The 22,996-nt window shown below is 41.5% G+C and overlaps 2 protein-coding genes across 7 annotated transcripts in view; one reads left to right on the top strand and one right to left on the bottom strand.

Annotated features, from left to right (window-relative positions):
* The first annotated feature begins 10 nt into the window (after positions 1 to 10).
* MORN5 (MORN repeat containing 5) lies at positions 11 to 18,006 on the top strand. Of its 3 annotated transcripts, XM_054007601.1 has the most exons (6): positions 11 to 133; positions 1,571 to 1,718; positions 2,290 to 2,401; positions 3,367 to 3,498; positions 9,049 to 9,111; positions 16,538 to 16,621. In XM_054007601.1, exons 1-5 carry the CDS (start codon positions 87 to 89, stop codon positions 9,081 to 9,083), a joined length of 474 nt encoding a protein of 157 aa, XP_053863576.1. In that variant the 5' UTR covers positions 11 to 86; the 3' UTR covers positions 9,084 to 9,111; positions 16,538 to 16,621. The 3 variants fall into 3 exon arrangements, with proteins under 3 accessions (XP_053863576.1, XP_053863575.1, XP_053863574.1); XM_054007600.1 differs by lacking the exons at positions 9,049 to 9,111; positions 16,538 to 16,621 and adding an exon at positions 12,231 to 12,314; XM_054007599.1 differs by lacking the exon at positions 9,049 to 9,111 and having other exon boundaries at positions 16 to 133; positions 16,538 to 18,006.
* An 86-nt stretch (positions 18,007 to 18,092) lies between these two features.
* Positions 18,093 to 22,996, bottom strand: part of LHX6 (LIM homeobox 6) — a 42,104-nt gene continuing 37,200 nt past the window's right edge. For all 4 annotated transcript variants that reach the window (XM_054007594.1, XM_054007593.1, XM_054007597.1 and 1 more), the window contains one exon: positions 18,093 to 21,381. In XM_054007594.1, the coding sequence (XP_053863569.1) occupies positions 21,361 to 21,381 (21 nt within the window). In that variant the 3' untranslated portion in view covers positions 18,093 to 21,360. The remainder of the gene's footprint in view (positions 21,382 to 22,996) is intronic.

Genomic DNA, 22,996 nt, shown 5'->3' with positions numbered 1-22,996 from the left:
CTCATGCCCCGCCCGCCGTCTTGTTACCATGGTGACAGTTTGCTGCCTAGCTGAGCCCAGGCCAGGCCGCGTCCCGGGCGGGCACCATGGAGGTCACGGGCAGCACCTACCTCGGGGACTATGTGCATGGCAGGTGGGGGCTGGGGTCGAGGGGGGATGGGCAGCCGTGGGGAACGCGGGGGCAGGGCTGGGCCATCACCCCACGGTGCTGGGCCATGACACTGTGTGAAATGCAGGTGTGACAGTCCCCCAGCGTGAACAATCTCTGGGGGTGAAAACCTGCAAGTGGGGAAGCTCCTAGAGGCACTACCCTTGCACGCCTGCTTGCTTGTGCCCGCAGAATTGCAGGAGTGGAAGGACAAGCCCGGGTTGGGACCTCTTTGGCAATTGGGACCTTTTAATGTGAGAGAGGCACAGCACAGGATGGGGAGTGACATAGCTGAGGTCTAATCCTGCTCCTGAAACAGCTTCCAGTGGCCCTGGGCAAGTCACTTAGGGCCAGATTTCTAAAGGTGTTTTGGCACCTAGAGATGCACATAGGTGCCTAGTGGGATCTTCAAAAGTGCCTCATCGTCTGTCTCCCAACTCCCATTGAAATCAATGGCAGTTAGGCATTTAGGTGCTTTTGAAGATCCCACTGGGCACCTGTCTGCATCTTTGGGAGCCTAAATATCTTTGAAAATCTGGGCCTTAACTTCTCTGCATCACTATCTGTAAAATGGGGCTAAAGTTACCATGCTGGGGGATGGGGGGATAAACTGGCTTCGTGTTATTCATCACTCAACCACACTGCCTTGTTGGAGACACTGGAGAGTGGTAGGAAGAGTCTAGGACATTCCCTATTAATAATTGTAAATAGTGTACAAATGCTGCAGGAAATGATATTGGTGATTCAGTAGGTTAGACACTTCCGTCCAATGCCACAGCCTGCTGATAGAGGGTGCTTTGCTGCTGTCGTCGTCGTCACGTTTTGGATGAGATGTAAACCCGACATCTTATGGTTATTAAAGATTCCATGGCAGGTGGTGTTTATTTTTATTTTTATTTTTTCCAAAGCTAGGCATGTTTGCCCTATTGTCCTGGCCAAATTCTTAAAGGCTGATTCAGTTTTGTTTCCCTAGCATTCCACTTGTAGTTCCTGTTGCAAAAGGTGTTTTCACATCCTGTCCTAAACTTTTGAATTATGTTGCTGGGACTGTTAACCCCCAGGAATGGCTGTGGTTAAATGGTGAATACATTGATCCCTGGTTGTAAATCCAGTTTGAAATGCATTTGATGGGGGTTGTTGGATGAAAGCTGCCTTGTAAATAACAGCCATTATTATCCACCCTTTCTCAGGGTGCTTAAAAATGGTTATTAGTTTTCTTCTGTTCATAGCTTCTGATTTATATTAATTACTAGCAATCTCCCCTTTCTTCCATTTGTAAATTTTTAAGATTATTTTTATAGCTGCCTTCCCCTCCAAACCAGGTCATTTTTTTAACCAGTAAGGTCTTCGTCAGTTGTGGGGTTTTGCCTTTTTGGACATCTAGTCAAGTGTTCTTAAACAATTCCTGATTATCATTCACAGGATTGAAGGGAAAGGCCGCTACACTCTCCCAACTGAAACCAAATATAATGGCACAATGAAAGATGGAATGTTTCATGGCAAAGGAACCTTGTATTTTCCTAATAGAAGCAAATATGAAGGAATCTGGGACTGCGGGATATCGAAAGAGGTATTATATCAGTAGTCCTTTAGATGTGATTCTGAAGGCTTAGAAACATAGGAATAGAACATGAGGAGGTTGGAAGTTCACCTATGCCAACCCCCACTGCAGCCATAGGAATCTGATTGGGTTGGGGTATGCCCATCTTATCCAAAAGCTGATCCCTGCTCTGTATCAAAAGAAAGTTAAAACCCCTTTGCTCCCAAAGGTTACTGCCAATATGCTTTAGAGGAAATTCTCCCTGGTTCAAAGACTGTACATTCAGAAATGTTTGCATCATGAAATAAGTGGAAGCTTTCAAATCATCTCCTTTCCCATTGGTGGCTTTTTGACTCTCAATATTGGCTTCCCCTATTGCATGGACAATAGCTATTTCCCACTGAACAGGGAAATGATTTGGTTATGGAATGTGGTCCTTATGGATCTGCAGGCATCATTTCCATCTGCACTTAAATGTGGAGCAAAACTGTATATTATTTATTCTCAGATAACATGCATCCTTGGTAATGGATATAAAAGATTGTTATTCTTCACTCCATTCATCACACTTATTAGTTCGGTACTTGAATTTGTTTTGCAGGGGAAATACACCTTTGCAGATGGTCTTGAATTCAAAGATAAAAAATGGCATTATTGTGATGGCTATGACAGAAGATTTTATACAGAAATATGTTCCGGCCTAAAACCAGCAGGTACTGTGTTGCATTTGTGTCTGGAAGGATTTAAACCAAAAACTATGTTTATTAAGAGAGATTAATTCACCTACATGAGTAACTTGGAGCAGGAATATTCTGGTTTATTTCAGAACTCCATCCACATGACACTAACAAATGTGGTGAATAGTCTCTTCTTGAGTGATCATGTCATGAGGGCAGGACATTTGTTACCTAGCAATTTCTGACATCTAATTAAGCTTTTTATGGGTTTCACATTCACCGCATTCTAGACATATTTTTATTACAGAGAACTGGGACATAAAACAAAAAAAGATATATTATCTTGCACTCATAATTTTGCATAATGTTCTAAAGTACCTGAAACAGTAACAGAAATCCACAAACAGCATGGTACATGAAATGTGTGGCTTGAAAATGACAAATTTTGAGTGGATACAAAAATATATACTTACTTTATGTCCAGCCTATAAAATTTGTCTGTTAGACACATTTACTAGTTCATCTATGACTAAAAGGTGAAAAAATTATGTGATAATCACTGAATAATATATTGGCATAGTGAACTGCAGACTTACTATACAACATTTTAACAATGACAAGTCTCTTTAAGACATGGCTAAACTTTCTTGGCCTTATTTTGGAGTTTTCGCTGCATGTTCATAGTATTAGTCTTATGGGCTAAATCACAGGACTGTGAGTAAGGATAACCAAGATCTCTTCCTTTTTATGCCAAACATTTTCTGGGTGGGCCGCTCTATGCTTCAGTTTCTCCATCTGCAAAACGGTCATAATAATTACCTACCATAGGAAACCTTAATTTAGTAAAGTTTATAAAATGCTTTGAGATTTTGTGATGGAAAGTGCTATAGAGATGTAAAATAATATATATTTATTATCATTTTTTATTTTGATAAAAGACTACAGGTGTAAAAAAAATGGGATTTTTTGTTTTTGTAATAAATTATACTGTGTCTTTTCAGGTATCTCTCAGCTTACAAATTTAGATCCTCCCAGAACGATTCCACAAGGCTGTTATGACTGTGGTGATGGATTCTATAATACTAATACCAGAGTTGTCATTGACTACAAACTCAGGTTTTTGAGGAACGCAGGTATGTGTTTTATTCATCTTGAAGTACAGTGTAAGTTGACTTCGTTTCACATACATTCATGATGATTATAGCATGCATGATTATAGCTGAAATTTAAAAACCTATATTCAAGTTCTGCAGCTACTGAGCTAAAATATTTCAAACAATATGGATTGTTTGTATCAATTAGTTAATTCCAAGGAAAGTTGTATAAACCATCCTGCACATTATTTACAAAATTATAAGTGATGTTTTCACAGGCACATATGAATAAATGCATTTGATTAATATTTTAATAGCTTTTAAACCCCGGCAGACTCATTCTCCATTATGATGCCCAGCAAGACAGTGTTTTCAAAATAGATATCTATCTTTTCAATGGGCTCAGTCCGGCAAGGTGTCAAACTCTCTGCCCTGATCAATTAAGTATGTGCTTAACTTTAAGCATGGGAATAGTCCTTTTGATTGCAGTGAGACTGCTCACTTGCTTCAAATTAGGGACATATGTAAGTGCCTTGCTGGATTATATCAGTGCTTGGGGGAGGGATAGCTCAGTGGTTTGAGCATTGGCTTGCTAAACCCAGGGTTGTGAGTTTAATCCTTGAGGGGGCCATTTAGGAAACTGGGGTAAAAATCTGACTGGGGATTGGTCCTGCTTTGAGCTGCATGACCTAGATGACCTCCTGAGGTCCCTGCCAACCCTGATATTCTATGATGCTAACACTTGCAGGATCATGTCTGGATATATTGTTGTGGGAGGGGGAGACTAAATGAACTGTGGAGGTATCATATATCCTATAGTACTTAGCCTGTTTCATAAACCCTCAATAAATACTGATTTAGATTATTACAAATGGCAGTGATCCAAAATACTAGAGTGGGCCTACTGATGAGTAAGATAAGTAAAATGCTTTCCAAAAACACAGGAACCTGTACAGATTAGTATATGCGGGAACGCCTAGGAATTCAATTTATTGTTTTTTAAATGTATGCTTTGAACTCATTGTCCTTAGTTACATTTGTTTCTATAGCCTACAGATTGTATCAATTGATATTCACTAACATCACATCATAGAATGCAGTCTAACAAGATAATTATAAGTAGAATATGCAGTAGATTATTCTGATTTCTTTTCTATTAACATTCCTTTGAGAATCCACATTAGCGTAAAGTTAAATTTGTCAACATGGGTGTGAAGGAGGAATGTATCATGTAGCCATACCCTTCCTCTAAGAACACGAACACAATTGAAAGATCCAGCACTTGTTCGACATCAGAGGAATGTTGACTTCCCCAAGAGAAATAATTCAGGGCACAAGGCCACTGCAGTTAAAAAAAAAAAACAGCTGTAGGCAGAAGAAACTGAGGAAAGAGGCTGGAATGACAGGGAACAGATCCAGAACTATTCCTTTATAGGTTGGTCAGGAAAAAGCAGGAAAACCTCCAGGCTTCTGTCCAAGTCTTGAAAGCATCAAAAGCAGATGGTAGGAAGCATTCAGGAAGCTCTTACAACAGCTTGACAGGTTTAGCCAAATGACACCATCTTCCTCAGGTCTGGGAGTGGGATGTGAGGATACTCCAGCCCCAGCCTTTCACCTTTGTTTGTTGTGAAGCTGCTTGCTTCATTGCTGATTGAGCTAGCAGGGAAAGGAGGCACTCTGCCTTTAGCACTGACACTCCTGCCAAACAATCAATGAATCAAATCATCTTTCTAGCAAGGAAAAGAGAAGGCTCTATTTGAATTTGTTGCAGTTTGCTTTTCTTTAATGCAATGTGTGTACACAGCGTATCATAGAGATTCCTGCCTCAGTTAGCAGGACTTCAGTTTCACAAATATCGAGGGCCTGAGGCTCATTTACATAAAGGCCCCTCACTGCCAAGTGGTGCAACGGGGCCCTAGTGTAGTTGAGACCAGGTCCAGGGTGCATAATGAAAACAATGGCTTCATTTCTCCTAGTGTTACTAGTCAAGGATTTCAATGTTTTAAAAAAGATTTGCAATTATTTCTCAGTTTATAAACCATTTCTTCCTTGGGGGTGTACTGAAAATTCTGTAGTCTGTTCATGTGCTTTTTGGATTTTTTCTTTTTTTCCCCAATATCATCTAATACACAAAATTGCAGACAAAAAGAACATGCAGAAATACCTATTTGTGAGAAGAAATCCTGTTCACATTTTTCAATCAGTCATTTTGGAGTTAGACCCTGCTACTGCCGCTAAAGGAATATAGCCTTTGAGACCTCGTACTCCTGACACCATTTTTATTGAGTGGCCAATACAAAGACCTGAAGATGAATATCCAGAGTTTTGCATCTTTCAATGAAAAGCATAAAATATGAGATTTTAGATTTGCTGTCAAATGGAGAGTAAATTCCAGGGTTAAAGGAGAGCTATGGCATTCTGGGAATGTAGTCACTAGACACCATAATTTTCAAAGAGAAATTACAGTTAGAAGTAGAAGTCATTCCCTGCTGAGGCGGTGGAGTGAAAGGGAATAACTGAGAGTTACTAGCAGCTCTGCCCCACTGATAACAAAACAAAGATGTTTTTGGTGTAATATGCTTCCCTTCTGCTTCCGTCCTACTGATGCTAACTTAACTGGTGCAATCCCTGCTCCTGCTTCTCCTATTCTGCTTTGCTGCCTGTTCTTCATGCTCCTCCTCTAGGACTTAAATGGTGCATAGGCCTTGGGATTGGCCCTCTGCATGTGGAATTGCACCTGATGTACCTTTGTCTCTTTATAGAACATTAGAGAGGAGGGCAGAGAGGAGACAGAGACAAATCCTTCTCTCACTTACACCAGTGTAAATCCAGGGTAGGTTCATTGAAATCAGTAGGTTAACTATGGATTCACTCAGGTGTAACTAAGAGCGGAATTTGGCCAAGAGACTCAAGACAGGCTATTATTTATTGAAAGGAAAGGTTTTTTTAATGCTGGAGTCACAAAGCAGCCAATAAGATTTCGACAAGCCTAGAATCTTGTGACTTAAAGGAAAAGTCCCAGAGTGCTCAAGTGCAGAGTTTCTGAGTAAATTATTACAACCAGTAGAGGTTAGAAGTCAGGAGTATTATTTTATTCTGTAGTTTAAACAGCTGTATTTTTAGAACATCAAGAGTTTCATTACATGTCACTAATATGACTCTATAGTGAAGGTTGAGATGGCACTTTAATTCTAAGCCTCAATAATCACATGCTTGCAGCTTTCTCCTAACATTACCCTTGGGACTGAAACTTCTCATGCTTGGTCTGAATGAACCTGGAAGTGAATCATCTTGGAAAATTTGAAGAAATTCCATTTATCCCTTCTGGATCATCCAAGGACAAAATCCATTCACTAAGTCTGTGGCTATCCCTCCCTGTTGGTATCTGAGGGAGGCCACACCCCCTCATGTTGGGCCACTGTTCAGGCAAGGTTTACTGGGGAATTAGCAATCTCTCAAGCGCTGGCCCTCTAAGCAGGGCCAGACAGCAAGCCATCTGGGGCTCAGGCTCGGCAGGGCCACAAACAGTCTCGGGGCTCAGGCCCTCAGACAGGGCGGAGCACCAAACAGTCTGACGTCCTAGCTCTGGCAGACAGCAGACAAACGCAGTCCCCTTGGCCTAAGAGAGGCTATCACCCCAGAGGTGGGGTTGGCAACAGGAGGTAGGGGGACCCAGGCCCACCCTACTCCACCGGGTGCCAGCCTAGGGCCCTAACAGTGGCAGATGGTTCCATCACTGAGTCAGTGGGGATCCAGTCAAAACACGCTGACCTGGATTCAGGCAACAACACAACTGGACTAAAGTCTGGTGTCCCTGGGCTATTTCCTACACTCCCGTCATTGTGTACCTGTTGCTCGGGGTTGTCCTCCATCTCCCTGGGGTATACAGCTAATGGCAGCCCCAAACAGCTCCTTGGCATCCCTGTCAGCAAGCAGCTCTGGCAGCACCTCTGGGTCCTTGGTGCAGAGTAGGTCTCTGTTGGGCTCGTGCCCCAGCGACGGGCGGGAGTTGTCTGTCTCTTCTGGCGGCTCTCGCCCAACTGAGCTGCCTTTTATACTTCCTGTCCTGCCCCTCTGCTTTTGGCAGGTCAGGCATGAGTGTCATGGCTCCACCCACCCAGGGGTAGGCAGGGGTTCCTCCCCATCAGTGTCTGAGGAACGCCGTGCACCCTTCTTGTCTTCAGGGGTTTTGTCTTACAACTAAGATGTGGTGTGTACAGAGTACTCAGTGAGGAATGTGGGCTTTGCTTTGTCTGAAGAAATGTAGTTGAGAAATAAAGCCATAACTATTTGAAAATCATGTGTTATTCATGCACAGTGTATTACTTTCCATACCACTCTTAGCAAGTACCAAATGTGAGCAGATGTTTGTGTGCTCAGTCTCTCAGCCACTGGTGACTCTAGCTGACATCAGAATTGGTAGAGGGGCGAGGACTTGGCAATCTTGCAGACCCATGGATCTTTCTAGATATGAGGCAGCAAGTTAAACTTAAAAAATTGTTCTACTGCAGGAAAAGAAGGACTGTACTTGCTGTACATCATTCTCCTCTGTGCTCCTCTGATGTTGCCCATTCTGTTGATGTAGGTAGTGGGTGAATCAGGGCCGGCTCCAGGGTTTTGGCCGCCCCAAGCAGCCAAAACAAAAACAAACAAACAAACAAACAAACAAGCCGCGATCGTGATCTGCGGCGGCAATTCGGCAGGAGGTCCTTCACTCCCAGGCGGAGTGAGGGACCATCCGCCGAATTGCCGCCGAATACCTGGCCCTGCCGCCTCTCTCCGGAGCGGCCTCCCCAAGCACCTGCTTGAGAAGCTAGTGCCTGGAGCCGGCCCTGGGGTGAATGCTCTGATTCCAGACTAGCCCCTAGTCATTGCCTAAGAATCTGCGAACTCTTTTGGCAGATGCTCTTTGCAAAGGTATAGGAAAAGGAAAGCCCTTCACCACAAAAAAGAGAATAATATTTTCATTCTTCGACTGAACTTGGCTTCCTAGTGATTTGAATGTCTACTTATAAGACAAGATTATTTAGTAATTTATATATTTGTTTCTTGTTTATTAGATTTAAGATTCTGAATGTAGATGAGCCCTAGCTCCTGTATGTTGAAACTCTTAAAAGCTCTTCAAATAATTGTTCTATGGATACTTGTTAAGCTAAAGAAATCAGTTTTGATCGGCAATAAAGGTTCATGCTATTTCAAGTGCAATGCTACAGCTATTTGCTGTTGTATATTTAATCATTTTGAATTATATGTCGTGTAAAAGATTTTAGCTCTGGGGCATTTGCCAGATGGCTGATTCTGCGTTTCACACAACAAAAGAAATAATGTTTTTGTAAAGCTCTGAAAAATTGTTGGTAATCAGTATATTCTTCAAGGAATGGGATCCAGACCTGTTTAGAAAAAAAAAAAAGCTTTTGCAGAAATTAATTTGAAGTGCTTAGTCCTTACCTCTAGGCTCTGAACAAAACAAATTGTGTCTATTGTTTGTGGATTTTTTTTTATCAATTTGACAAATCCAGTGAATTTTAAATTTTACATATTTTTGTGACGAATACAGTTTGTTTGCAATTCATTGATCTCTCTGCTTAGGGCTGGCAAACTTACTTCTCCTGAAAAACAAGTGAAGACAGGTGAAGAAAAAGTTGTGCTCAGGTCTGTACATACATATAGGTACAAGCCAATAACCCTTGCTCACACAAGTAATCCTTTTGAACCTGAGTAGCCTATTGCTTTTTTTCTCCAACAGCTAAAACAGTTGTCCTTGTCATCTCCTGCCTTGGCTGCTGCTCATTCCTCTTTCTGAACTATCTGATATTCCTATCATTCCAGTCTAATCCCACCAAAATGCCATAGCAAAAAGTAGTTTACTTGTCGGCCATCTGACCAAGTTGCTCCCATTGCTTCCCTTGACATCAAGGTCTTGCTTAGTTTTACTTCAAACTGTGTCTTGGATCTTGTCTCCTATTATGTTCCCCGATGTCTCCTTTCTCCACCCTTCTTTTATTCCCACCATTTATCTTCTTCTGTGCTGCCCCACATTCATGCTAATCACCAATGTCCCACTCCCCCACCTTCCAAAACCCCCTCTTCTATGAAGGTCCCAGATAGAAAATATGGAAAATATTAGATGAACAAGAGGGACAGAATATTTGTTATTATAAACCCCTTCCTCTGGGTCTCCTAGTTCATCTCATCTTTCTGTGACTGTCTTCTAAACTGTAAGCTTTTGGGGGCAGGGCTTGTCTTAAAGTCTGTCTTGTGCCTAGCTGATACACGGCATTTAACAAATAATGCATATCAATTGACTTTCAGTGGGATTTCATACAGGAGTAAGGGTTGAGGAATACCACAATCACATCTTCTGCAATACTAGCAAGAAACTTACCAAGTACTATGTTTATTTAACTCACTTATTTACCTTAGGAACAAACTGCTCATTTGGGCGGTGAGAAGGAACCCAGACATAGGAGAGCGGGGAGAAGATTGCTGGGATTGATACTGGGGACTCCTGTGGGGCCAAGTCAGGGGAGCTGAATGGGAAGACTGGGGGTTGGGAGGAATTCAGTGTGTTTATCTTAAAGAGAAAATACCCTAATCTCATATAATGAAGTAGCTGTGTGCCTGTCATCACCCCGATCACTTTGGTTGTATCCCTTTCCCCCACCCTTCATTGGCCTTGTCTTTTGAGATTGTATGCTCTGTAGTACAGGGACTGTGTCTTCCCTGTGAAAGCATCTAGCACATTTTGGACACGACTGCAAAATACATACTTATGTCTTCCTCACAGCAAAAGGCTGTGCAAGCTACAGCTATAATTGAGAGCTCTATGCTAGATAACCTAGAGAGCATTTTTAAAATTAAATCTGGCTTCTAAGTTTTACTAGTCAATTTACCCCATTCAATAAAGCAGTTTATTAACCAGTATGATTAGCCCTCTCTACTGTAACTAGCATGGCTAACATGGTGTTAATATTAATACATGCATCACATTACTAAATCACTGCAATCATTTAAACAACTGTAGCCTTTGCTGATATATTGTTCATTGTGATTTCCTGAGCCTAATATAATTGTCGCTTTGAAACTTGTGAAGGTTTAAATTCCAAATAGCAGCATGCCAAGAACAACAACTTTGTTTGTATGTTAGCCATCCCATTGCGAATCCACTTAGAAAGTTTTGACCCAAACAGTATAGGGGCTTGTGTTCAGCTATACAGTACATGTGAAAACAAGTTTTGTAGGAGATGGAAAGTTCATTTTGAGGCCATTTTGGATTTACGCAATTAAATGGAAATGGAAGGGTGAGAGTTTGCGTGTGGAAGTAAAGGTTAATTGGATACATATTTTCCATTTTCTTGCCAACATTGATGTTGTTGAGATTAGGTGTGGCAAGGAAGGGGGTGCTGGAGATTTTTGGGGAGGGGCAGTAGAGGTGATGCTATCACAGATGGCTATAATTGTGGAATGGAAGAACACGATAAACTGCACCATGGGTAATGGGAGGAGTCAGGTATGTGAGACAATGAACAGCTGTTGTTATTTACGGAGCACTGAGAATATGCTTGGCACTAACATAGATTAGAAGAAGACATAGTTTCTGTTCCAAGGAGCAGACAATGCAAAGGCCCTCTTTTGCAACCTTTGCTCAAGGCAAGTAGCTCTTACTTATGCTAGTAGTCACGTTAGCTTCAGCGAGACAGCTCTTGTGGTTAAGGATTGCAGGATCAGGCCCTAACACAGATGCAGACAATCAAGTTCTAACATATAGTATGTATAAGGGAACAGTGCATGGCATTCTCCTTGTAAGAGTCACCACGTATTAATGCCTTGGGAGATTATAGAAAGATCCAAATAGGGTTAGTAGAGTGGTGGAGGCCTGTTGTTGGCTTGTAGCAGACTGGAAGGTAGAGTATTGCAGTTTGGATAAAAAAATAAAAAGACATAGAAATCATTTAAAAGAATCAAATGATGTATTCCAATGGCTCATCTAGCAAGATCTCAGTTTGCCTCAAGACTTCAACTACAGTATATCTCATGCAAATTATTAGATTTCACAACTTTAGAACAACAGAGCATTTATTAAGCAAACTTTGCCTCCTTGGATTTTATCAATGTTTTCATACAAAGCAATTTCCTTTATTTTCAAAATTTGAACATGAAAGTAGCCCATTTTAGCAGAATATATTTCCTGAATGTATATTCTACTGAGGCCGCTGAGGAAAATGGAGAAAGAATAAACTTTTAAAAATAAATGAGCTGAAATAAAATTCAACACACAATGTGAAGAACCACATCCTACCTAATTGTGCCCAGGATGATAATTTACAGTTGATTAAAGAGTTTGTATTTAAAAAAAAAAAATTTAAGGAAAATTACTTCTGAAGGTGAAGATGTGCTTAGACAATCATATTAACATATTCAAACAATTGGAATTTGTAAAATAGTAATTACAACAAGCTATCTGGTAGCATTAATCAAACGTCAAGGTTTAATTCCATTTTAAATATTGATGAAATGTGATTCTCCAGTCTAACCCTGGTGTTGCAGGGTTATGGAAGCCGCTAGCGACAGAAAAAGGGGAATGTGTAGTTAACAAGCAGCTGCCACAAAGAAGGATCGGCATCTGTGATTTAAATTGTTAGCTGCACAGTCAGGTAGAGTGTAAAAAGGGTAGTCAAGAGGCTGTTAAGTCCATTGCTGCCAATTATTAACAATCAGGGAGGAGCTTTAAGACTTGTTCAGTACAATAAACCCAGTTTGTCTTGTTTCAGGGGTTACTACTGAAGAGGTTGCAGCTGCACTGATTCAAATAGCCCTAAAACTACAGTAATTATCAACCAGTCTTCTTTAGCGTGGCAAAAGTATGTTTAACCATAGCTTAACTCTTTACGTTCTAATATTTCTCTGCCTCTTTACACATAGCTAATCCCTGGAGCCATTCTGATCTGTATTTTTGTGGTTCCTCTAGCTATCCTGAATAGGATCCTTCATTTTCCCTTACCTCAGTCTAAGGAATATTTGTGTGGTGCCCACCAGTTGGATAATAGGCCTGGAGGTTCCAGATATTTTGCTCAAGGTCCTTCATTGTGGATATGGAGTCCCTTGTTCTTTTTTGTGGCTCCCAGTGCATTTTACCCACCTTCCAGGGCTGCAGCCCCATTGAAGACACTGATTAGAAGTCAGTAGGACAGCGAGCGTGAGTGGAAGTTTGCAGACAGTGCCTTGTCAGCTCACTTCCACTTTTTTTCCACTTGGGTTAGTTCTCAACTCTGTATGCAGTTTTCAGCAAGTTTTTCTCTTTTTAATGCAGCTCAGCTGGGAATAAAATATTAGGAGACATAAGAAAGGGGATGGAAAATAATACTGAAAATATGCCAGCCTCTGATACACCCTCACCCAGAAGAAAATGTTAAGTTCTGGTCGCCCGATCTCAAAAAAGAAAGAGGTGTCATCCGTGGATGAGTGATGAATATGATCAGAAATATAGAAAGGTTACAGTGGTTTTGTTTGGAGAAGAGACAAATAAGAGAGGACATGATAGAGGCATACAAAATAACGACGTATAGGTAAAGTAAATCAGTTGCTCCTATATATCCTTTTCCCGTAATGCAAAGCATGGAGATGTGCAATGAAAATGCAAGGCCGCCAACTTAAAATATCCAAAGAAATGCTTTTCTACACCATGCCTAGTTAACTGGGTGAACATTGCCACAAGATGTTATTGCAGCCAAAAGCTTAGGAGGCATAAGTCTAGGCATAAGTCAATCGCTAAATGAGAGTGGGTAGGAAGATGCTTTCCCTGTGTACAGATTATTGCATAATTCTTACTGTGGGGTTTCTGGCGTCTGCCTTGAAGCAGCGGATACCGGCCACGGTCAGAGACCAAAACCTGGATTTGTAAGCTCTTTGGGGCAGAGACCAGCTTTTTGTTCTTTGTTTGTACAACACCTTGCACAATGGGGTCCTGGGCCGTGCCTTGGGTTCCTAGACACCACAGTAATACAGGTAATCATAAATGGATCAGCTCCAGTGGGGGTAATTGCTCTATTCCTCTGAATGAAGCAGAGGGTGCCCTAAGGTAGGGCAATGTGCTGTAGTCCCTTCACCAGACAGGCTCTTCTTTCTATTCAAAGTGTAAATTGGTAATAATGGACTCCATTGGGACATCTCCTTACAGTTCAGCCTTTGTGAAAACCGTATGGAGTCTTTCTCAATGCTTATTTGCTGATACTTACTGTGCATAGAATCAGATCGCTGCACGAGCTGAGCTATGGTGGTGTTAGGCCTGGATCAGAGACTAAAATCCTTAGAAGAAAAGGCTTAGGTGCATGTCGTCTATTGAAAAATGTTTCTTTCTGCATCAAGCTGGATGGACCAGGCTCCTGTTGAAAACTCATGAACTGAAGTCAAAAACATCTTGTGCCTTTCATATTGGTCAGCTGAGCACCAGAATTCCATGACCAATGCAGATTCGTTACCAGGAAGGCAGTTTGCTCACTTCATGGAACTCACCTGAGCAATACGATCCTTATCAAAGGAAGCAATGGATACAGGTGGTGTTTAGCACGTGGAGTTTTTGATTGATTACCTCATTTTGACAGAAACAGACAATTTAATTTTCTTGCAATTATTACAAGTACAGAGTAACAACTCTTACATCGAGAAGGTACATAATCACATAGACACTAACAGTCTGGACACTATCTAGCTCATCTAGATACTTCATGGCCTCATCTCCGTAATATCGGAGCATCTGGAGTGCAGAAATAGAACTTGACATGCAAAATAATCACAGCTTGCACATGATCTATTGATACTCCCTGTCCTGGGCTCTGGGACCCTCCCACCTTGCAGGGTCTCACAGCTTCGACTCCAGCATGAACCCAGACATCTACACTGCAGTTTTATAGCCCCATAGTCCGAGCCCTGCAAACCCAAGTCAGCTGACCTGGGCCAGCCATTGGTGTTTTATTGCAGTATAGACATACCATAGGGGCCAACTTTGCAGTCCTACTACAGCTTTCAGTGGGATGTGTCTACCTAAGGACTTCAGTGTCAGACCTTAAACAAATTCAGTGTTTTTTCTCTTCTTTTTAGTCATCCTTTTAAAAAAGTTATTCCAGTGGTGCTTATTTTCTCCTGGCTTATTTCCTTTGAGACAGAAAGAAAACACTGTAATTGTGTGTTTTATTAATGTCACACTCATGCCAAGGAATAGAGCACAAGATGTATCCTGTACCTGCTGAGGTGGACAAAAAAGAAAGATATCCACTTGGGGAATTTTATCAAAATGACATCACTGTATCATGCGTTACAGCAGTTAAAGCACATCTACAGGCTAAACTAATGAAAGATCATGGGCAATACAGCCGTCTTTTCCACAGCCCCGTTCATAGCAGTAAGCTTTTACAAAACATCATCCCTGAGTGTGGAATTGTGAGGGAGGTGACAAGCACAAATAACTGCTGTGTGTATAATTAGTAACTGTGTGTGGAAGAGTAACACACAGTAGCATGCTCTTGGGGGAAACCTCCTCCGATTCACAAGCATCTCTGACTGCTGTTTGTAAAGGGGGTTGTGACAAGTGCCACCCTTTCGACGTGGGACAGAAGCCTGGGCACGTGCGTTGGTTAAGTCTACATTCACCAGTGCTCTAGCAGGGCTCAGCACGAGCAGCACCCCACAGGCCGGGAGTGCCTGCACTTGCGTCACTTGACCATGAATTAAAAAAGATGCTAAGATGGGAAAAAAGGAAAGGGAAACAGAGAAAGGAAAAGACAAGAGCAGATAGGGTTTGATCCAAAGCCCACTGAAGTCAATGGGACTTAAGAACAAACCTAAGATTTTAGTGAAGGGGCACCTCTTTGCCTTACACCCTTTGTTTGCTTCTCTCCTTAGACCAGCACAGCTGCATTTTTATGACTTTTTAAACTTAAATGTTGCTATATAACCATAATAAAGGCCCAACTCATAAGCAGACGTGTCCCTTCAGAAGCTGATTCCTCACTAGCAACGTTTCTTTTTTTTAAATCTATAATTGACAAGGTCAGTGTTTTTTACTTTCAGGTAAGCATTGCTGATTACATTGCTACAAAATCCTTGGCAGTTGGACCCAGGTTGGTTAGAAGCACAAATTGCAAACATGGATCAGAGTTTGTAAAGATGACAGTAAACAGAAGTAGCTCTGCTACAGTATGTTTCATTTGAATACCAAACTAGATCCGGGTACTGTTTAAAGCAATATCATTCATATTTTTATCTGATCATCTACACAGATTTTTTTCAATCACCAACACAAGTAAAAGCCTATCAAACAGGTTTTTCAGACAGGCTGTTTTAGTCCCTTCAATGGAAAGACCCTAACTACTACTGTTTATCAAGTTATAATTTTCTGTAATTATTCAAAATATTTCTATTCACGCTTTGCTGGATAGGTGTTTTCTCCAAATTGCCTGTTTGGTTTTCACTTTTCACATTGTCTCTGTGCTCGGAGAGATGACAACGTGACAGACATTGAATAATTGTGGGAGATGCAGAAGATTGTCTAAAGTACTTCCATCAGCTGGTACGTCAGCTTGTTGCTATCGGTTATAAGGTGGCATTTTTGTATCATTATATTGGAAGAAGAGCTGTAAAAAAAAATCCAGATGAACTGGGGCTTTGACTCTGGACGTTTCACCAATTGCAATTTTCATAAACTGACACCAACATCAATAAAGTTTTACGTCCTCATTTAGATCATTTACGGGTATCTACTGTAAATGACCATGAGACCAGAAATTATACTATATACAAGGAAGTGTTACAATTTTTTGCACAAGTTCCAAACAGTTAATTTGATCAAGTGGCCTAATGATCAGATCTATTACCATAAACCCTGTATTGCATCCTTCTGTTATATATGTTTGAATCTTGGCAAATGCCAACAAAACTGTACACAGGATCTGTTGGCTAAGCAAGAAGTATTTTAAAAATGCATTTATTCCTCAAAGAAAATACCCTTTCTGATCTGGACTCCTCTATGCAAAGAGCAGATCTGAATCTGTAACATTTGACAATTTCTTTTTCTCTCTTTCAGACGATGATGAACATGAATGGATCATTCGCACCTGTCGGAAAGGCTGGGATGAAATAACTGGATTTAAACCTAAACAGTGAACACACCTTTAGCTTCTACCCTGATTTTGGAAAACTTCATTTGATTCATCCTTAAGTCTGAATGTCTTGGTGGATTTAGATCAGCCCCTACCATTATGTGAATGTAGTTTTATAGCCTTTGTTAGCATAATAAAACTGGAACCATCATTTAATCAACTACGTTCACATGAAGCCATGGAAATAAGCTTACTATACTAATCCTAATATTCCTGAGAGGTGTGCAGTGTAGTAGGATCAATATATACACGTGACATTATTAAGCCTCAACATACAAAACATACAAACAATTTACTAAAGAGACTGCCTCAAATTCAGTGCTGAATGCATTCAGCTCCATTTTAGCATTTTTCCCCAGGTCCCAGTTATCTGTCTGGGTGTATTTCTTTACCCTCCTTTTGTTCAGTACTTTGATATTGACTGATCATTGTAATAATGTACACCAGTTATTCTTTAATGACTAGTTTGCTAACTAGGAAATTATATCCATTTACCAGGAACATTTGTTGAACTCTCCTTTAACAAAATAATAAGAGAGAAAAACTGGGTGGGTTGCTGTTTCATTCGTAAGTCAGAAAATATTTTAAGATCAAATAAAATGGAATTACATCATTTTCTTGATGTAAGTGCCAGCACTTCTACTTGCATGAACTTTATTTATTACACAAATCAGACATTTACAAAGCACAACATTAAAAGTATGTAACAAAACAGACATTGGTTTTACAAAAAAAGTGCTTACAATTTAGTTTTTGTTTTTTCAATAAATACTAGTCTTGACTGTCCACTCATTCAAAAGGATTTTTTTAACCATTGTAGCCAAGACATGTGTAATTGCAACATGCTACAACAAAATGATCTGCTTTCGAAATAAAATTCTGAGAAGTGTTTATAGTTGGCCTCATATTACAAGGTCTGAATAGATCAGTGACAGCAGTAGTGCAGGATTGAGCCCCCGCCCCGAGCATTACGTTGTGTAAGCATCATTAGCTAGGGCATTGGGGTTAACCAACATGAGCCAAAAATCAACAATGTTTTGGGAATAAAATTTTAAACCACTCCATTTTCAGTCCCTCCCCCATCAGATTTATTTCTCATATTAAATTCTAGTGGAAAGTTCATCTTTCACTGGCTAACCTCATTGGGTTTAGTCTATAACATTTTTTTGTAAATAGCCATTGGAATACTGTAAGACACAGAATCTGCAGTACTGCACCATAACCCATTTGGCAATTACTGAATAACCTAAGTAAATGCAAAGGATTTAAAAAAAAAAAAATCTACAGAGAGGAGATGAATGCGAATGACCTGAGATAAGGTTTTGTTCAATGGCAACAGTCAATGTGAAATGCATTGTGAAACAAAGTATTGAATAAATTAGAGGATTTCTTACATTCTTGGTACAGTTGAGTATTTTCCATACACAATAGTTTAGCTCTAAAACTGCACAAGCTGAATTGCTTCCAGTTCTTCCAAACAATTTGGGCTTAATACATCAGAGTCTGATTTCTGCAAAGCTGCTGTGGCTACTTACTGAAGAGATCTTCCTTGAGCATGAGTTGTACAGTGCAATACTCTCTACACGGCTAGTGGTGACTCCACTTACACTATATATATTTGGTCAGAAATGTCTACACATTAGCCCTGTGCTTTGCATTCTGATCCTGTCAGTGGTAACAGTTAAAATAACTTTGATGTACAGTACATATTACAAGTCAAATTTGATCAGTAACTAAGTGGTTGTTTAGCAGACATATTCCGCAGTCTCCCGCTCATAAAGCTGCTGAGACAGAAGAGAAATGCATCAAACCTTTGTCTCCCTCAATAAAACCGGGTTGTGGAAATCTCCGTTACCATGGCATGTGGGGTCAAGTTACAGTCTGGAGTCTCATCCTCACAGTCTTAAACTGAACATCTACCCATTACTGTATTACACTAGTTCCACAACAAAACAGTCATTAGAATGAGCAAGCAGAGATGGGGGAGAAAGTGGCCCTTCCAAGCAGCATGTCACCATCAATGCCATTTCATGTGGACACAGACCAATTCACTACAACCTCGCTGTAACACATACCAACAATCTGAATGCTCAGCTACAGCAAACAAAAGGCTTGCCGTTCTCTCGCTCATGGTTACATACAAAAAGAAAAGAAAAAAATCCGGCTTATCATGGACTGAAAACAGATGCAAATTTCTACCAGTCACCTCCTCAAAGGAGCAATAATACTGAGTTCTGGAACAACATTAACCAATCGGATCACAGATGCAGATGGGCAGACACCAGTCTCATGATGGTTGAATTCAATGGAAACTATTATTAATCTTTCAGGAGGTGAATAATAGTATTTTATGGACTTCTAACTTCATCTGCCCTTTCAAATGTTCATTTAAAGTGTGGATAAAACTTCTAGCTGTTGGGTACGCTTGGCCTAGCTGAATTATCAGAACAATGAATATATGCAACGAGACATATTGACTTGTTATTTCAGCAAATCTCAAGATGTGTTTTTGCTCAGTTACTTCTCCGGTCAATAGATCTTGATGTTCACCTCAACAGAAGTCCATAGCTGCTCATTATGCAATTTACTTTGCGAAGTTACTTGGGTGAACACCTCCTCGCAGTGAGCTAGCCCCACATGCCCAGAAAGCTTTGCTCTAGCAAGATAATGGGGTACAACTAGGGAAAGTGCTGCAGTGCTGGAAATACTCACTGCCTAATGGTAGTGTGATGGCGGCCATCTGGACTGAAACTGGAGATTGGACCAGGGACCTCCAGAGCGAAAAGCAAGAGTCTTTGCAGCTTGAGCTATAAAGCCAGGTTGTCTAGCTGGTGGACTCAGCCTCTGCAGATCAGGCACAGAGAGGGACAGGTCTCACACACTGATGGGTCACATTAGGACCTCACATTCTTGGAAAAGCTGCCTTCAAATATCACCAGCAAGGTTGGCTGGAGCACTCACAGGAGAGGGAGATTTTGTTAGAGACCAACTACTAATTTCAAATCTTGTTTACCTTTTATTATTACGATCTAAGAAGGATCTTTGCAGTGTTTCTTTCCTGGCTCGGGACCAGGTTGTTGAACCCTTACTCAGTGGTTGCAAGGAGACTGCTCGTGAGAGTAAGCACTCACCAGAATGGGCGAGCGCTCCACAGCCTGGCCCTTTCTGAGCTGTCATTTTGAATTGTGTCTTAGAGCATTGGGCTCTCACCTCAGTGAGCATTAGCCAGGAGTAGCTGGGAAACACTGGAAATGGGGCACAACATAAAGACCGAGGTAATCATAAAAAAAGCTGCCAGATTTATTAGCGTGGCCTTTATCACACGCTGTCCTTGCCTGCTGCGTGAGCTCGGCCGTCGCTTGTTCCTACTGGCCCCGTGTGTGCAGTTTAAACTAGTTAGTTTCACTAACTATATAAAGTGATCTCTTAAAAGTGACAGGCTTGATTTATGCACCACTGGGGCAGGGAAGCAGGAACTGAACCCCTGGGGCCAGCAGAGGCTGAGGAGCGCTGGGGGCTGATTCACAGGAATCCCTCCATCAGGAATTCCACCAAGTAGGGACAGCTTTGACTAGCTGCTGGGCCACCAGAGGAGTCCAGCTAGGGATATGCTGAGTCCTACCCATTCTCCTGTTGGACAGTGCCCGTTTCTGTTTGGATGTAGGCTAGCTACACCCCCAATGGAGCACTGGTGTACAGAGACCTTGTGACCGTTCTCACTGGCTAAACTTTTGCTGCTAGGATCTGTGTCAGAGTGACTCAAGTCCTATGTATTTAAGACACAACTTTCATTTGGAATTTTAGTAGCGAAATGTATCGTTTCCCAACCCCAGTGGGTGCAGTGGCCAGCAGTCTGGTGCAGATACGCTCCTGGGATCACTCATTCAGGAGTGAGAAATGACTCCAAACAAAAGGCTGCCAGGAAACAAAGATGTGGCTGATGGTCCTTGGGATGGAGGTGTGTCTAGCACGCTGAGGGCAGGAATAACAGTCAGGAACCTCTGAGCACTAAGCATGGCCATGACACCCACTCCCTTTGTGAGCTTGGGCAAGTCATCAGCTTCTGTCTCAGTTTTCCCACCTGTACATTGGGGAGAAGGAGATTTACTTACCTACCTCATGGGGAGAGTTAATGGATTAGTGGTTCTAAATCTCTTTAAAGATGAAGGGCCATATTTCTGGCTGGCATAACTCTATTAGCTTCAGTAGAGTTACAACCAGCAGTCAATCTGGCTCAATGAGTGCTAAGTGGCTGACCTAACGGGCCTGATCCAGATCCCATTTACACTAATGTACATCAGGCAGAACCTAACGGAATCAACAGTGTTACACTGGGGCAAGTCAGAATCAGGCCCAAGTACTTTGCTCCCTTCTTTCTTTGTATTGTTAGGTAACAATCAATACCACCTCTGGCTCAGCATGTAATGATCTTTTCCTGTTCCATGATGCTGGAAGCAACGATGAAAGTGCAGTAGGATCACTAACTTGGGCTGTGCATGGCAATGCCTTAGGGACTCATTGTCATTCTGCAGGTCCACAAGAAACAAGCGAAAACCATGACTGTTGGCAGTGCTGCTGGGAGGCAAGAACATTGGCTATCAGATGCTGTCGGTGCGAATAACAGAATGCTGAATTGAGTTTCTCCTGCATGACTATCAGAGTTGCCTTCGATTGAACACCATGTTTCAGCGACTGAGGGGCAGCGGTGGTGGGAACGCTATGGACAGATGAGGAAGAGTTCGCGCCGTCAATATTGAAATAGGATGACCTAGCGGGAAAAAGGTTAATGGAGAGTTAGCTACTTACAAAGACAAGCCAACGCCTCAAGAGAACCATGTTTTCAGGGAGCAGTGGCTGTCGTGTTTCCCAGCTGGAAACCAGAGGCTTGCTCAATCAAGGATTTTCCCCATCAACCAACTTTTTAAAAAAATAAAAAACATGGTTTGAACTTAAGCTTTAGTGACCCTTTCTACAGAAAGAAGAGTTGTCTTGTGTAGATCAGTGTCAGGAACAGGAGATTATGGGAATATGTTAATAGCAGCCTTCATTTAAATTAGCTTTACACCAAGGGCAGATCTTTAGCTGTACACCTCATGCAAACTTTATGTCAGGGGTTATTTTGTTTGCTCTATGGAAGCCTCTCACACAGCCAGTCACTGGGGTGTTTTGTTTTTGAAGAATAAGATCAGGACTTTAACCAATTTATTTTTGTCTATCTACTCAAAACAACAGAGCAGCCTGGCCCAACAGTACAATCTGAGTGTGTGCACACATGCTCCTCTTCACTGCAAATGGAACCAGGGCCCTAGGTTTATTTGTGTAGGGTCCTCCATCATTTTTAATTGTCAGTTGAATCCTATTACAAATCACATATTTGGAAAGAGACATCACTTTAAAGTGATAAGGTGGGGGAGGGAATATCTTTTATTGGACCAACTTAAAAAGATATTACCTCACCGACCTGGTCTTTCTAATATCCTGGGACTAACAGGACTACATCACTTCAGACTGACTGTTTTAAAAAGGTAAGTATAGAGGGGACAGCCCTGTACCCTCAGCGTCTGATCCTGAGACATTTCTTAAGCAAAAAGCAACAGAGAGTCCTGTGGCACCTTATAGACTAACAGATGTATTGGAACATGAGCTTTCGTGGGTGAATACCCACTTCGTCAGACGCATGCAAGTAAGTTTAAGTGGCAAGTAGTTTAATTGAAACCAGTTGCACTACCGGTACGAGTAGAGTTTGCGTGTGTAAGGGCATCAGAACTGTTTATCAAAGAGTTTGATAATCCAGGGTTGCCAAACAAAATACTGAACACTTAGAAAGGACAGAGCTCCATGTCTTCAGGAATGGGTGCTGAAAGCTGAAACCAACGGGAGCTGAATGCCCCAGGCTTCTGAAAATCAACCCACCATTGAATTGCCTAAATAAAGCTTAGGAGCCTAACTTTAGACACACATTTTTGAAAGTCTTGGCAGGAGGTAAAATGTTTATTTGAACAGTAAGCCACATACCAGACATGGTCAGTGTTCAGTTGAACCATGCTGGTTCATATCCAGTAGTTTTCTGTTATTGTTTCAAGACGCAGTAGACAAGTATTTAGGGTTGGAGTTTTTTTGGGTTTTTTTTAAGTGATGCCAGAGTCTCCAGGAGAGTTTCTCTTTCACGTTAACTCATGGAAAACTGAAAGGTCAGTGGATAGCAAAGGCCCTCTCTACTCAGAGTCAATGTGAATGCCCCTTCACCACAAACCACATGGAAAGCTGAGTAATAAAGCATGAGAAAATGCTCATTACTACATGGAAAGGGGAGAGACCAAACGAATGGGTGACGGTGGATCAGGCAGGACGAATCAAAAGACTTCAATAACTCTAAGTGCAAC

Source organism: Malaclemys terrapin, chromosome 17, assembly GCF_027887155.1.
Source record: "Malaclemys terrapin pileata isolate rMalTer1 chromosome 17, rMalTer1.hap1, whole genome shotgun sequence".
NCBI classification, from domain to species: domain Eukaryota; kingdom Metazoa; phylum Chordata; order Testudines; family Emydidae; genus Malaclemys; species Malaclemys terrapin.
Note: the sequence above shows the minus strand (reverse complement) of the source record. Positions and strands in the feature narration are given on the sequence as shown.